This window comes from Aquila chrysaetos, chromosome 21, assembly GCF_900496995.4.
Source record: "Aquila chrysaetos chrysaetos chromosome 21, bAquChr1.4, whole genome shotgun sequence".
In the NCBI taxonomy this organism is placed as follows: Eukaryota; Metazoa; Chordata; class Aves; order Accipitriformes; family Accipitridae; genus Aquila; species Aquila chrysaetos.
Genome location: NC_044024.1, coordinates 8415664 through 8431198, shown reverse-complemented (window position 1 = coordinate 8431198; position 15535 = coordinate 8415664). Strand labels below are relative to the sequence as shown.

Sequence of the window (15535 nt, the reverse complement as noted above, 5' to 3'; positions counted from 1 at the left end):
CACGGTCTGGGCCCCAAGACCCTTTTCCCAAAAATATTCATGCATCTAATTGCCATCAGTATGACCAAGAGTTAGGAGCTGCCAAAGAGCTCAGGCCATGCGCTTTATTTACACATTATTGTCTTCCTAGCGAGGATTTGAAGACCCCAAATTATTTTGCACCCCATGGAGAAGAAAGCGGCTGTAGCCATTTGTGTGTTGTTCCTTGACACGCTGTTCCAGGCGGATGGATTTGGGGGCTTTTAGTTTCCTATCTTCTTACTAAAAATGTGTGTAAAATAATTTCCAACAACAAAACCTACACTTACAAACGACTCAATCTAACATGAATACATTGAAAATTCAAAATGGATATGAAAAATGGATACAATTTCCAGTGTAAGGCTAGAAATCCTGTTTCCATCTCTCCAGATATAAGGCTAAAATTTTGCCTGCTTTCCTCCAGCCGAATCATCATTAAAGCCAACGGGTGCAAACCATTCCGGCTCAGTGGTGGCGTGGGCTTGGGGGATTTACCTCTGCCAAGGCTCTGACCCCGGGCTTGGGCAAGGGCAGCCAAATCAGCCCTGTGCTGCTTGTGCATTAGCACTTCTCACCTGCACAGCACCTCGGTGCTGCCTTAGCTGTCAGCAGGTGAGGAGCATCACTGACTTGAATAAGTTAAGCCTGGGCTTGTGTCTTATAGGATGAGTTTTGCAGGGTGGGGAGGGTATAATAGGAAAATGCAGCATTTTCTCAATGCTGCTGGTCGGAACAGCAAGGGGGTGGCTGCACCTTCAGCATGACTCCAACCCACTGGTTCTGCTGGACTTGCATCAGGCTTTCCCTGAAGTATTTGACATGTGGATTTTTTCAAAGGTATTTAAGTATTTCCTTTGGATTCTGCTGTGTCCCTCCTGGTGAATGGTTCCCTGCTGGGGCAGCTGCTTGTGCTGCGTGGGCAGCTTTGGTGTTTCTCCATGAGTGGGATTGGTGCAAACCTACGGGTAACTCATGCGGCGGCTGATGCTGCTTCAAGATGGGGAGCTGCTTCCCTTCCCCAGCACGGCACTAGGGGAAAGGTAGAAAAACCTTTAAGACCCAAACCCTACCATTTAGAGAGATCGATACCACCGATATTGTTGGGAAGCAAAATCCTGCACTGCAGCAGCACGGAGCTGATGTGCTGTGTCTCTGTCTAGGGTGAACCTGCTGGCCCCTCGCATGGGGTCCCGGGCTGGAGGGGGAACGACACCCACCCCAGTGTGCTCAGCCTCCCACTTGGCTGCCTGTCGCCTTGCATGCTGCAGGGAGGTGGTCACAGCAGTGGCGAGGGATGCCTGTACAGTGCCCTCCTAGCAACTTGGGAGGAGGCTGATAAAACTGGTCATTTCTAGTGTTTTCTAGTTCTGACTGGGGAGCTGGATTTTTTTTTTCTGTGCATTTGAGGAGGCTTTTTGTAGTGTTGAGTCGTGTGTACTGCTTGGATCTTTGGGCTGGAGGTTATCTTGTGTTTTTTCCCAGATCTTGGATTATTTTTATGTGCTTATTTTTACCTTTGTTTTTTTTTTTTTTTTTTTTTACAATTGCTAAATTCATTATTTGAGGAGAAAACCCATGTAAATGTATCTCTGCACCCTGTAAAGGTTCAAGGAATGCAAAGAAGTGGAGGGGGAAGGGATCAAGCAGCAGTGCTGTTCTGAAACACCAATATTTGAAAACTGTGTTTTAAGTGAGTCTCTTCGATATCAGAGACCTGGTAGTGACTTCTACCTTTGGCAGCCGTGTGCAGGTGATGCTGAAGCTTTCCTGGCAGCTGTACCTATTTTGCTGCAATCCCAGCAGGTGCCTTTTGCCACAGGGTCTGTTCTCCTTCTGCCAACAAAGCTACTGGTGGGCTGCTCCCCTGGGCAGGCAAAACCCCTGCGTCATATCTGTGCAGAGCCCCTGGGAGCGGCAATAGCGGCAATATTTCTGGCTCGAGGCACGCGACAATGGGGGCTGCGCTGTGGCTCACGCCGGCACACGAGTGGGGCTTGGCCTCGGCATGGGGTGCTGCCCCTCGGCCCCAGCCTGCCAAGTGCCACATCAGAGCTCCGGTCTCCGGTGTCAGGGCCTCTGGTGTCCTAAATGGGTGAGAAACCCCCTGGGACACGTGTCTACCCAGGTGGCCTCCTGTCCCCAAAGACTGACCTCCAGCTGGGAGGTCTCTGCCCCTCCAGCCACCTCCTCTCAGCATGGTCCCTACCTCAGACCCCCAAACGGCACCGGCTCCAAGTCTGCCTCCTGGCAGCTGGGGTGAAGGGGCAGAAAGTCCCCTTTGGGGGAGGTTTAGGGAGGGAGGAACAGTCCAGCCCGGCTCAGCGGGAGCCTCCCAGGAATGCAACAGCAGCTCCGGCACACGCGGGGGGCTCCGGATGGTCCCATTGCGTGGCCTGCCGCTGTGGCCAGGAGGGCTGCTCAAAGCATCGCTTTTGAGGAGGGTCAGAGAGACAAGTTTTTGGGGGGGACGGGAGGAAATGCAGGACAAATGCTGGACCTGGAAGACCTTTACTCTGCCTGATGTGGGGGAAAACTCCTAGGGGTGTTCAAAGAAAACAGCTAATTACTGCTTGTGGGGGGGGGGGGGAGACACACACACAACACAACACGGAAGCTGCAGACCCCTTTGTGGGGTGGGGGGCAGCTGACAGGGGCTGGGGCACCACCGGCAGCACCCCCCCGCTTGCCCCCAATCTCCAACCAAGCGCTGTGCCGGGGGTCCTGGGATGGGGTACCTCTGGGGCTGGGGGTTTTCCAGTCTTGTCCAGTCGTGCTGTGGCAGGGGCTGGGCTGGGCTGGGGGGGGGGGGGGCGCGGAGCGGCAGCGCGGATGCCCGGGCGCTTCTTCCTGCAGGGCAAATGGGGCGGGCACGGGGTGACTCCCAGTATCCGAAGTGCCAGGGGTTTAAAGGATATAAAATATATATATATTTAATAGATATATATATTTCCCCCCCCCTGCACCAGTAAGCACCGGCTTCATTTGCACCTTTAGTTCTCGTTTCAGGACGGGCTGCGATGCAGCAGCCGCCGCCGCCTGTGCGTTAAACGGGAAATAAAATAGAAATAAATGCCCGCATCTGTCCCGTTTTTAAGGTAAACGGCAAAATCATTCCGTGTCTCCCAGTCCGGCCAGATCCGCCCAAGGACCGTGGGGAGACCCCGACGTCTGGGGAAAACTTGCAGCCCTCTCCTGCAAACGAGCGGTGCAAAATCTTGCGAGATAAAATGATGGAGCAAAGGGGTGTGGGGGGGAAAATCTCTGTAAATAGGTTGAGCATCGGGAGCCTTTGTGCCCAGGTCGCCTTGGAAGGCGGAGGGGCGTCGGGGATGCCCGTCCCCCCCCCCTCCCGGCTCCCCTTTCTGTGGTCTCTGACCTGGTCACATCAAAGGACCCGCCGGGGAGGTCTGTGCACAGCCGTGTCCCCGAAATTTGCGCCTGGGAAGAGAGACAAAACCAGGCGATATTAATATATTACTGAACGGCGAAATATTGAATGTTTCTGTACGTGCGCGTTGCCAGAGGTTTGCACAGTTTGTCTGAAAACACCCGGAGTTGCAGGCGGAGGAAAGGGAGGGGGGTTTTAATAAAAACCATTTGCCACTTGTCTTCAATTAGGGTCTAGAAATTTAGCAAAAAGAAAAAATGTCTATTTTTTTTTCTCACTTGTCGTCGGGATCAAGAGGTAAACGCGGCGCCTCTGCAACGATTTCAGGGCTTCGCGTTAAAAGGAGAGAGAAAAACACAGGCGGTATTGTCGCGATCCGTGTCGGCGTGGCCGGCCGGGTGACACCCCCCGCCCCCGGAAAGGTCTTCGCCGCCCGGAGCCGGACCCCCGACGGGCCGCGGGACCCCCGCGGGGCTCAGGAGCGGCGGGACGGGGAGACCCGGCTCCGGGGGCCCGGGGCTGGGGCGGGGGGGGCTTTGCACTGCGGCTCCTTGCAGCCCTCAGCCGGGCGTGAGGCGGGGGGGGCCCGTTGCAAGGTGGGGTACCTTCAATTTTTTTTTTTTTTTAATTTTTTCCCCCCCCCCCCCCCCCCCAGTGCCGTCGGGGGAGCCCCAAGCCGCCGGGGCTTCTCCCTCCCCGGGGCTGGGCAGCCAGGGAGCCTCCTGTCACCGTGTCCCAGGCAGGTGATGGGCACCTCGGAATCTAATACCCCCCCTCCCTCCGCTCCGATATTCCCCTGCATCTTAGTGTCCATGACAAATAGAGGCAACGTGAGACAGGAAGGGGGGAGGAGGGAGAGAAAGACACGCACACAATAGCCAGGCAAATTGTTAGCAACTCCGGCGTTTGGGGAAGCCGGTACTGTAACTGCGCTCTCATCAGTCACCGCTCCTGAAGTGATAGTAAAAATGCATCTAAACATGCTGCGGTGTGATATATAAAAGCACAGCGGGATGAGCTGCTTTCCAAAAAGGGACTTGGTGATTGGATATGCCTTGGCATGATTGACAAGAGCTTAGTTTGGTAAAGAGAAGACACGCAAGCTTTCACAGCGGGATTTCTTTTCTAAAATATATCACACTAGCCTTTGAAAGGCGCCGCACACTATAAGGGAAATAAGGTTGCTTTATAGTGCGCTGACATTTCTTTAAAACACAACTAAGATCAAAAAAAGAAATAAAATGTGTTCCAAACACAATGTTTTAATTAGTTTATTCTGTGCATTTGCTTTTATCTGGTGTATATATCACGGATCCCCACCCTTTAATTAAAACAACTGGCTGCCTATACAACAGCAGAGACAAACGCTTAACTTTCTCCTTTGTAGCTACAAGCAAACGCAATTTACTACAGCTCTCAGAAGAGTTTTTAAAATAAACGTGGACGCCTTGAAATCTATCGGGGAATGGGCGAAGGTAGCGGGAAATGGCTGTTTCCTGGCTTTGAAAACTTGAGACGATGTCAAGTCCCGCGGCCAGCCCTGCCCGCAGCCCTGCCCGCAGCGCTCTCCCGCCGGCCCCGCGGGCTCGCAGCCCTGCCCAGGGAATTTAAACGCAACGAGGGCACAGAGCTGCCTTCATCTGGGAGCCGCAGCTGAAGGGCTGCGAAGGGGCTTTCTCTTTGCTTGCTTGCTTTTTGGATTTGTTTTGGTTTCTCTCTCTTTCTCTCCTCTTTTTTTTTTTTTTCTTCTTCTTCTTTTTTTTTTTTTTTTTTTTTTGGTGCGGTCTCCATCGAAGCCCAGGTTACCTCAAGCCTTTCCTCCCCCCCCCACCTCCCCCCGGCACCGCCCGCTCCGAGGTTGATCACATAAGGCACCTTTTCTATCGCGATCTCCCCCGCCTCTGCCCGACAAGATTCTCGTTACGGAACTGATCCTCCGGGGAGGGGAATAAAAGTCCTTTAAAAGGCATCGACTCCTTCACCCCGTGGCAAGCACACCGTTTACAGGAGGGGTTAATTGTGCCGGGGGACCCCGTCGTTGCCCCCCGCGCCCGGAGTGCGGGGCCTGCGCGGGGCGGCGGAGGAAACGCGCTGCCTCGGGGTACTCGATAGCAAAAATAGAGAAGAAGGGGGGGGTCAGACCGCCGAGGGGTTGTCTATCGGCCCCAAATGTGGGGATTTCGGCAGCAAGAGGGGAGCTGGCTCTCCCCCAAGCCCCGCGGTCGCGGGCAGAGGGCGAACCGACCCGGTGCAAACGTGGCGCCGGGCGATGGGTGTTGGGTGTTGGAGGGGGGCATTTGGGCAAAAGCCCCCGCCCCGCTGCTGTTATTCACCCCGCTTTGGTCCTAAGGCTACGAGCGGGATTTTACCGGCGAAAGCGGCTGCCGTTTGGGGGCTGTTTAACCCACGGAAGCGGGCGAGGGCTGAGCCCGGTTCCCCCCCGGGAGCCGCAGCCGCCCGTCCCGCTGCCCGCCGGGGCGGCCGGACCCCGTCGGGGCTTCGGGCTGGCGGCTTCGTTCCTCTCGTTGGGGAAGGGAGTGGGGCAGGCGGCGAAAGGAGCGGGAGCGGGTCAGATCCCGCAGCTTTGCGGCGGCACCGCTTTTCCCGGGGAGAAAAAAAGCAAGAGGAAAAGGGAATGGGCAGATCACCCCAAAGGGACAGGCGGGGACGGGTCCCCGGGCCGGAGGGGCGAAGGGGGGCTCGGTTCTCTCCCCGGTGCATTGAGGAAAGCTCCCGGTGGCTGAGGGGGAGAGTCCGGTGGGCGATGCGGCCAGAGGAAGGATGGCGAAGGGCGAGTGGTGGAAACGGCACAGCCCTCGTTTTACTTTTTTTAAAAGACTAAATCGTTCAACACGTTGTTCCAACACGTCCTAGGGGCTAGCGAAATCGTGTCCTCGTCTTTAGGGGATGCCGGCCGGCGGGAGACACCCTCGGTGCCCGCCGTCGGTGCGCCGGGACGGCGCTGCCGGAGCCGATGCTGGGCGTACGGCCCGACCCCGCGGGCTAGGGCCGGGGCGACCCGGCCCCCCTTGGCCGGAGCCCACCTACGGCCCCCCCCGAGAGTCTTCTGCTCCACCGGGTCGCCCCGAAGTCGGCCGCCGGGGCTGCACTAGACGGCTCTGCTCCGGGGAGTCCCGGCCGGTCTCAGCTCCCAGCCCGGGGCCGCGGGGAGCGGGGTCTCCCGCTGGCGACCCTCCAGCTTCGGGCCGCGGCTGTGGCCAGTGCTGGGGAAGAAGAGCTGGAAGCGAGAGGAACCACCGTGTCCCCCCGTCCCCCTGCGGGGCTCCCTGCAGCGGGGAGAGCGCCCGAGCCCAGGCACGCCTCGGGGCTCGCCGTGTCGCGGGTGTCCCCGTAGCCGCCCCGGGGACCTGCTGCAGGCTGGGGGGTACCCCCAGGACGGGCTTGAGGCCGTCCCCCCCGGAGTCTGACAGCTCCCCCCGGTTGGCCCTCGGCAGCTAGAGACCGCTGTCTCCTGCCCCTCGGGGGTGCCGGTTCAAACGGGGCCATTTGCAGCCGGGGAACGGGTTTGTTACCGGCGTTTACACCTGCTGCGAGGCCCCGGGGCGGCTCGGCGGGGAGAGGCGGGCGAGCCCGCCGGTAGCGGCGGGGCCCCGGGCCCGGCAACGGGCTGAACCGGCGTTGATTTAAGGACGGAGCCCCACGTCCCCGTCCCCCCCCCCCCCGGCTGCCCCGTCCTCCGCGGTGCTCCCCGGGGCTGCGGGGCAGGCTGCGGGGGACCCCGCCGTGTCCGGGCATGGGCTCGGGAGAGCTCCGGGGGGTGCCCGGAGCCTCCCGGGACCTCGGCAGCCGTCGGGGCCGGGCCGGGCCGCTCCGCAGCGCCGCCTCGTGCCCGGCTCCGCTCCGGGCCCCGCTGGCGGCCGCCGGTGGGGGGGGGGGGGGGAACGGGCGGAGGCGGCTGCCGCAGCCCCGCTCTCAGCCCCGCTCGTCGGGGCCGGCAGGTTTCGCGGGGGGGGGGGGGGGGGGGGGGGGTCCTCCGGGGATCCGTGGGCAACCCGCCCGGCCCCCGGGGAAAGGCCCCGGGGCAGGAGGGGGCCGCGTACCCCGGGTGAGGGCTCGGAAACAGCCAGGGCTCGGGGGCAGCGGCCCCCGGCACGCCGGGGTAAGGACGGCTCTGCCCCGGTAGCTGATGCCGGGCTGGCGGCTCCCGAGACCGGGATGCCTCCCCGGAGCCCGGGACTTGCGGTTGCCCCTCAGGGCTCAGTCACGCAGAAAGGCTGACTAAAGTCTGTGTCCCCCGCAAGAGCGGGACAATAGAGCCACCCTCCGGGTCACAGGTCACCTCCTCGCTGATTGAGATATTGGCCACTTCCCCCCACCCCCTCCGCTCCTCGGAGGTGCGGGGAGGGGGGTGGGTGGATTTCAAGGGGGCGGCCGGAGGGTGAGGATGCTCTCGGCCGGACTGGGGTACCGAGGGTCCGGCTTCCTCCTCCGCCTGCTCCCGGGTCTGCACCGTGCCTGGTACGAACGGCTTTGCGGGGGGGGGGTTCCCCTTCCACAGGTTGGCCTGCCCCGGGGTCACTCCGGTGCGTGGCCGTCTAGGTGCGTGGGCATCCCAGGGTGCAGGGGGCACCCCGCAGGGCTGTGACCCCCACCGTCCCCTGCCCCTGGGCTTGCCTCGGCCCCCTTTGGGGCGACAGGACCCATTTTATTCTGCAGCACCTTTAACTCGTCCTCGTGGTTTTTCCCACTCGCTTCCGAGCCCGACGCGTGTTTCCCATGCAACTGAAGGGCGGTTTTCATTTTGGAGGGGAACTTCTCCCCATCACCACCAAACACGCGACAAACCCCGGCCTGTGGGCCAGCATGCCGGTGCCAGCCCGGCTCCCCAGGCTGCAGGACGGAGCCCGCTGACACCTACATTTTCTCGCCACTCCGGTCTTTCTGCCTGCCTCCGCCTGGCCCTTGATATTCCTCGCCCCCTCCCCTTGCCGAAGTTCAGACCTGTTTACTCCAGCCCGTATCTCTGAAGTTCAAATGTACATGTGCTTCCCCCTCCGCTGAGTGACAGCTACAATGGAAATGTCTCGTTCGCTCCTGGTTTGCATTTAATTACACTGGAGATGCAATATGTTTATGGCAGGAGAAAAACTACTTGTCTTTACGCTTGTTAGGGATATTCATTTATCCGCGATACGGCGCGGTTTAAAAGCTATTTAGGGCGTATGAAATACTCCCCGCACCGGCCGCCTCACAGGCCAACGCGGGGGATTTTTGTTGCTGTTTCCCCGGGTTTGTTTTGCCTTTTCCTCGCACCCTTGGTGGAAGGGACAAGGGAAACCCACGGAGCCGCCGACACCCCCCGCAACCGGGGCCGTTGCCGAAACTTCACCTGCCCCTGCCCCACTGTGAAATCCGCCGTAATGAGTGGGCACCCACTGGGGACCATTTGTTCCTCCTGTGCTGCAGGGCCCAGACCTTGTGGTCTTCCCCCTGGCAAGGGTCCCCGCGCCACGCTGGGGTGCTGGGACGGGCCAACGTTAAGTCCCGGGAGTCCCTGGGCCAGGGCGGGGGGCAGAACCGGGGGGGACGGGACACCCGGCAAGGAGGTCCAGATCTGCCGCCATGTGGGGCATGCAAGGGAGGTGGGCATCGGCGGGACTCGGGCACAGAGGGACCCGCACTGCTTTCCAGGGGTTTTATATTTTTGTGGCTGTTAAATTCCCAAATCATCCCAAAAGGCAAAAAAAAAAAAAAGAAAAAAAAAAGAAAAAAAAAAAGGTGGTGGAGGAGAATTACACTGATATCTGTTCTTGACGTAAAGCAGGGGGGCTTTCTCCGCCTTCCCCTCGTGTTGGAAGCACGACGGGGAAAGGGAGCCTGCGAGACTACTTTTCCGGTTGCTGTTGTTTGCACATTTGCAACTGAGATAGATGTAACAAGGAGAGAGATGCGATGTTCCCCCGCCTCTGGAAAATAAATTGGGATCGGCCAGAAATACCGCTGAATAAAAATGGAATTTACTGAAGTGGCAAAATACGTACAAAATATATTACACTTTTTTTTTTTTTAATTACAAAAGCGCAAGGGAAAAAAAATCATAGGCCATACCAACAATGCCCTTAAAAAAAATAAATGCGTTTCATCCCATTTTTGGTCCCCGAGCCGGCAAATTCCAGCCAGGAAGGGATCGGGTGTAAATAGTGCCTGTACACCCGTGCAGGTATTGCTGGGCGCGCACACCCAGGCAAAGTTGGCAAAGTAGAAGTGGGAAACGTATAAAAAAAGATTTATAGGTTAATTGATGTAGCCCGATCCACAAGTACGCTGCGGCATGGCAGGGCTGCGGGTGCTGCTTGCTGCAAAGCCACCAAACCTTCCCCGAAACGGCGAGTCCTTGTCCGACGCTACTATCGTTTCTTTTTACCCCCCCAACTCTCACCCCCCCCGGGATGATTTTCCCCGAAGCCCCGCAGTGCTGCCGCCACCGCGCAGGAATTTTTCTAGGCGGAAAAAAAACCAAATTAATTTTAATTTTTTAATTTTTTTTTTTTTTTTTTTTTTTTTAAAGCTGCTTCTGCCGTGGAGCCATGCTCGCTCCTTCTCCCTGAGCCGGAGGTTTTCTCAGCTCTCTCCCCCTACCCCACGCCGGGGCAGCTGCAGCCCCGCGTGGCGTGGGCACCTGGGCAGGCAGCACGGCGCCCGTCCACCCGTCCGTCCGTCCGTCCGCATCCCGTTAGGGACAGACAATGCTACACGTGAGGCCTCCAGCACAAGCAGGGGTCAGTCGCCCTCGGTCGCCCAGGTCGGCGACTTCAGAAGCGCTGCCCTCCCCGGCGCTCAGCTGACGGGCTAATTGAATTATGCTCCCCCCCCCTTTTTTTTTCCTCTCTTTTTTTTTTTTTTGGGGGGGGGGGTGGTTGTTGCCTAGAAAACCCTACACGTGCGGGAGGTAATTAATTACCGGAGACAAGGCAGGTAAAGCTGCCGCGGAGCAGCGAAGGGGGGGGGGGGGGGAGCGTGGCCCGGGGGGCCGCAGGTCGGTGCCCGGCTGGTCCCGGCCCCCCCGCACCCGAACTCCCGGTCCCGCCACGGAGGGGGCTACAATCCTGCCGGTCCCCCCCCCCCCCGCCCCGCTCCCGCGCAAGAGCCGCGGGGCGTAGCGCGGGCGCGCAGCGAAGGCGACCCCGGCCCCGGCTCCCCCCCCCCTTCCCCCGGGCGGGTCCCCCCCGGTGTTGTTCTGCTGCGATCGTGCACTAACGGCAGCGAAGGACTCACCTTCCAACTTTGGGACTGTTCTTGGCGGCTGTGGCCTGGGAAATTTGAGTGTTTGACGGGCACCGGTGTTACCTCTCGGGGAGATTTTATATCGGTGGCTTTTTTTTTTTTTCCTTTTCTTTTTTTTCTTTTCTTTTTTTTTCTCTCTTTTTTTTTTTTTTCCCCCTCCCTGCAAACCCTAAAATAAAGAATGCGAAGCCTTTCCCGGGGCTGATTGGGGGGAACGATGTGAAAGGGCCGCGGTTATAAAGCGCTGCTTGAAGCGGGCTCTCAATGCGTCTCTGAACTTGATCAGATTTTACGTTTCCTGCAGAGAAGCCGGCGGCGAGCCTGAGACCTGCCCAATAGCCAGACTTGGGGGCTCAGCAAATCTCAGGATATTACAATTACAGCCATCTTTCTTTCTGCCTTTTATTTCCACTCTTGCTCCCCATAGTTCTTTGCAAATGCTTTCCAGAACAGAAAATGAGTGGATTTATAGCGCTGTCTGCAACTGATAATTATTCCAAGGCAGAACGTTGCCTTTGCAAAATAAAATTAAAAAGAAAAGAAGGAAAAAAAAAAGGAAAGAAAGAAAGAGATGGGGAAAAAAAGGAAAGAAAGAGAGAGACGGGGAAAAAAAGGAAAGAAAGATGGGGAAAAAAAGGAAAGAAAGAGAGACGGGGAACAAAAAAAAAGATAAACGAGTGTAGGAACAACACGGCGCAGGAGCCGCCGGGCCGGGCGCTGCTCGGCCGAGCTCCGCGGGCCGCGGGGGAGGGAGGGGAGAGGGGGGGAGCCCCGCTGCCCGCGGAGCCGGGCGCGACCCCCCCCCCGGCCGGGGAGGGAGGATGGAAAGGGGCGGCTGAACTCGGGCCGGTAAAGTTATCCCCGGCCCGGGCGAGCTGCGCCCGGGGGGCCGGTGGCGGGGGGGTTAGGAGCTGCCCCCGCGTTTGGTCAAGAAAGAGAAAAACAAATAGAAACGTAAAATTAAAAAATTAATTAAAAAAAAAAATAACAAAACCAGAAAAGCCACCCCAAAGGCGCCGGTTGGAGTTTTAACGGGGTTTTTTAATTTTTATTTTCGAAGTAGCGCGGCGGCTTTGCAGCGGTTTTTACGCCTCCCCCGCGCCGCCCAGGCTGAGCGTCCCGCGTGGCGGGGGGGGGGACGGACGGGGGGGGGGTCACGGCACGGCGGGACACGGGGTGTGCGTGGGGGGGTGTCGGAGCGCGGTGGCAGCGGGGGGCACAGGGACACGCGGGGGGGGGGGTGCGCGATTCTCCCTCGGTTCTGCTCAGCGCGCCGGACCGCCCCCCCCGCCCCGTGTCCCGTCTGCGTCCCCCCTCCCCGTTTTACCTGCGAGGCTCCCGCACCCAATCAGCGGCCCCGGCGGCTCGGGGCGCGTGCCAATCAAGCGGCGCGCCGCCAATGGGGACGGCGGGCGGCGGGTCAGGTGACGAAGGCGGCCGGTGGTTCCCCATTGGCGCGGCGAGGCCTGGCCCCGGAGTTGGTTTATGTGCGAGGCGCGGGCGGGCGCCCCGTCAGTGCCCCGACGGCGCCGAGCGGGAGCGCGGCCGCCCTGCGCCTCGCCCTGCTCGGCCCGGCCCGGCCCGGCGCGGGGGGCGGGCGCCTCTGGGAAGGAAGGAAGGAGGGAGGGGGGTGGGTGGGGGGCGGGTGGTTTTTTGGGGCCGGTTGGTTTTGGTGGGGTTTGGTTTTTTTTTTTTTTTCCTTTTCTTTTTTGGTTTGTTTTGGTGCCGGACGGGGGGTGCTCGCCTCGGTGCCCGCCCGCGGCCTCGGGGTCGTGCCTGCCCGCGGGGGGGGGTGTGTGTGTGTGTGTGAGTGTGCGGGGGGGTGTGTGCTTTTTGGTGTGGTTTTGTACTTTTTTGGGGGGGGGGGAGGAGGGGGGGGCGGGGGGCAGGCTGCAGCCGCGCCGACGGCCCCGCGCCCATGACGATGCTGCTGGACGGCGGGCCGCAGTTCCCGGCGCTGGGGGTGGGCGGCTTCGCGGCGCCCCGCCACCACGAGATGCCGGGCCGCGACGCCGCCGCCGCCGCCGCCGGCATGGGGCTGGGCCCCTTCGGGGACTCCTCGCACGCCGCCGCCGCCTTCAAGCTGAACGCGGCCCCGCACGACCTCGCCGCCGGGCAGAGCTCGGCGTTCACGCCGCAGGCTCCGGGCTACGCCAGCGCCCTGGGCCACCACCACCATCACCACCACCACGCCGGCCAGGTGCCCTCCTACGGCGGGGCCGCCGCCTTCAACTCCACCCGCGACTTTCTCTTCCGCAACCGCGGCTCCGGCATCGCGGACGCCGCCTCCGGCACGGCGCAACACGGGCTTTTCGGCGGCTCCCCCGGCGGCTTGCACGGCCCCGGCGGCATCCCGGACACCCCGGGCTACCTGCTCTTCCCGGGGCTCCACGAGCAGAGCCCGAGCCACACGTCCCCCACCGGGCATGTGGACAACGGGCAGATGCACCTGGGGCTGCGCGGGGACCTCTTCGGGCGACCGGACCCGTACCGGGCCGTCTCCAGCCCCCGCACGGACCCTTACGCCGGCGCCCAGTTCCACAACTACAACCACATGAACGTGAATATGGGCATGAACGTGGCGGCCCACCACCACCACCATCACCACCACGGCCCCGGGGCTTTCTTTCGGTACATGCGGCAGCCCATCAAGCAAGAATTGTCCTGCAAGTGGCTCGACGAGAGCCAGCTCAGCCGGCCCAAGAAGAGCTGCGACAGGACTTTCAGCACCATGCACGAACTGGTGACCCACGTCACCATGGAGCACGTCGGGGGGCCGGAGCAGAACAACCACATCTGCTACTGGGACGAGTGTCCGCGGGAAGGCAAGTCCTTCAAGGCGAAATACAAACTGGTGAACCACATTCGGGTGCACACGGGGGAGAAGCCCTTCCCCTGCCCCTTCCCGGGCTGCGGCAAGATCTTTGCCCGCTCCGAAAACCTCAAGATTCACAAGCGGACGCACACAGGTAAGGCCCGTGACACGCACCCCACAGACACCCCCACGCACGCACACGCGCCGCCACCCCCTCTCGGCCCCTTGCGCGCCTCTGCGGAGGGAACCAGGGAAATGCTGATGAAACCTCGTTTTCGGTGACTTCCGCTCCTTTTCATTTTATTTTTAGGCCCGATTGGCGTCTCTCCTAATTAAATCAGCGATATATTTGTCGAAGTGTTTTTATTTGCAGCCCCGGCTTCCCTTCAGCCCTCCGCGCGGGTGGAGGGAAGAGGGGGGGAAGGCAGGAAGCAAACGTTATTTTGGCTTGTATCCTCGAGTACGTCTTGTAAAACTGTCCGAGCCGCTGAATTTATCTCGGGTCTTCTCCCTCCCCGGGCTCGCCCGGCCGCCGTCCCCGCCGGAGCCCAGCGCGGGCCTGGCAGGAGGTGAATTAAAAGTAATAAAGGCTGACCCAAATTTATGCGACATGTAACAAACCCCGCTGCCCATCTTCCCCTTCTTCGTTTTCTGTGGTGCTCGTGCATCCCATCCCCGAGGTGGGGTGAGCGGGGCAGAGGTTGTCCGGGGAGGAGGCAGGGGATGGAGAGGGGACCGGCCCTCCTTCACCCTCTCTGAATTTCACAGGTGAGAAGCCCTTCAAGTGCGAGTTTGAGGGCTGCGACAGGCGCTTCGCCAACAGCAGCGACAGGAAGAAACACATGCACGTCCACACCTCGGACAAGCCCTACATCTGCAAGGTGTGCGACAAATCCTACACCCACCCCAGCTCACTTAGGAAACACATGAAGGTAATCACCCCTGCGCTCCAGCCCTTTCCTCCCTGAGCAGGGATGCTCAGTCGCTGGCGTGCTCAGGGCTCGTCTTCCCGGGGCAGGGCAGAGCTGAGCGGTGCCTGCCGCAGCGCTCCACGCTCCCGGCATGGCCCGAGCGGTTCCCCGGTGTCTAGGCCGTGGCTGGAGCACGGCCCGGGGAAATGGCGTAGTTTCTTTTTGCGCTCCCACCGGTGCGAGCGCTGCCCGGTTTCCAGAGCGTGGCTCGGTGCTGGGGCGGGGGGCTGTGTAAATGCAACCTGGCTTGTGGCTGCGGTCCCCCACACCCCACACCGGGATGCTGCAGCCCCCCCCCCCCCCCCCCACGCACCGGGATGCTGCAGCGAAGTGGCCGGGAGCCGAGGCAGGCGTTTGCTGCCGGTGCTCGGGGTGGCCGGCAAGGCACGAACCGCCTGCTTGGACCCCGGTGTCCCTCCTGCCTGGGGGAGCATCCCGACCCGGCTCAGCGGGGTGGCGGGGACCCCGAGCTCGTTCCCATCTCTGCCTCTTGGTTTTAGGTGCACGAATCCCAGGGGTCGGACTCTTCCCCTGCAGCCAGTTCGGGGTACGAGTCCTCCACCCCCCCTGCGGTGGGCTCCGCCGGCAGTAAGGACTCCACTAAAACGCCGCCGGCCGCCCTTCAGAGTAACCCCGGCCACAACCCTGGACTGCCCCCCAATTTTAATGAGTGGTATGTGTGAAGGCAGCTGCTGCCCGGCCAGAGACTGGACCAAATGTGTTGGGAACAAGGAAAAAAAAAAAAAAAAAAAAAAAAAAAAAAGGACAAACCAAACCAACTGCAGCTGACTCCCACGGAAAGGGAGTTTCCACACCGACGACCGCATAGGGCTACACCTAGTTAACTGCCAGGATCCGGAGGGGGGGGTCTTTTATTATTATATTATAATTACTATTTTTTGCAAGCCCAGACGCTGGACTAGCCATGTCCTTTTCTCAGGATTGGATTTCTTTTTTTTTTTTTTTTTTTTTTGGTCATTTTTTGCAGTTGCAGTCATTTCTTTGATGTTTTTTTTTTTTTTCCTCCCTGCCCCAGTCCCTCTTCCTCCGATTCCCCACTTTTTTTTTTATTTTTAATTTGTTTTGTTTTTCCTT

The 15535-nt window shown here is 59.7% G+C and overlaps 1 protein-coding gene across 1 annotated transcript; it reads left to right on the top strand.

Annotated features, from left to right (window-relative positions):
• Window positions 1-12528: 12528 nt before the first annotated feature.
• Window positions 12529-15200, top strand: ZIC3 (Zic family member 3). The gene is made up of 3 exons (XM_029997516.1): window positions 12529-13623; window positions 14238-14401; window positions 14941-15200. The coding sequence occupies exons 1-3, from the start codon at window positions 12573-12575 to the stop codon at window positions 15121-15123; spliced, it is 1398 nt and encodes a 465-aa protein (XP_029853376.1). The 5' UTR covers window positions 12529-12572; the 3' UTR covers window positions 15124-15200.
• The last annotated feature ends 335 nt before the right edge of the window (window positions 15201-15535 follow it).

Excerpts from the sequence above, each read along its gene's own strand:
- ZIC3 (XM_029997516.1), top strand. The coding sequence starts at position 12,573 with ATGACGATGCTGCTGGACGGCGGGCCGCAGTTCCCGGCGCTGGGGGTG. Across the intron at positions 13,624-14,237 it reads TCACAAGCGGACGCACACAG|GTGAGAAGCCCTTCAAGTGC; the intron begins GTAAGGCCCGTG and ends TGAATTTCACAG. Across the intron at positions 14,402-14,940 it reads CACTTAGGAAACACATGAAG|GTGCACGAATCCCAGGGGTC; the intron begins GTAATCACCCCT and ends TCTTGGTTTTAG.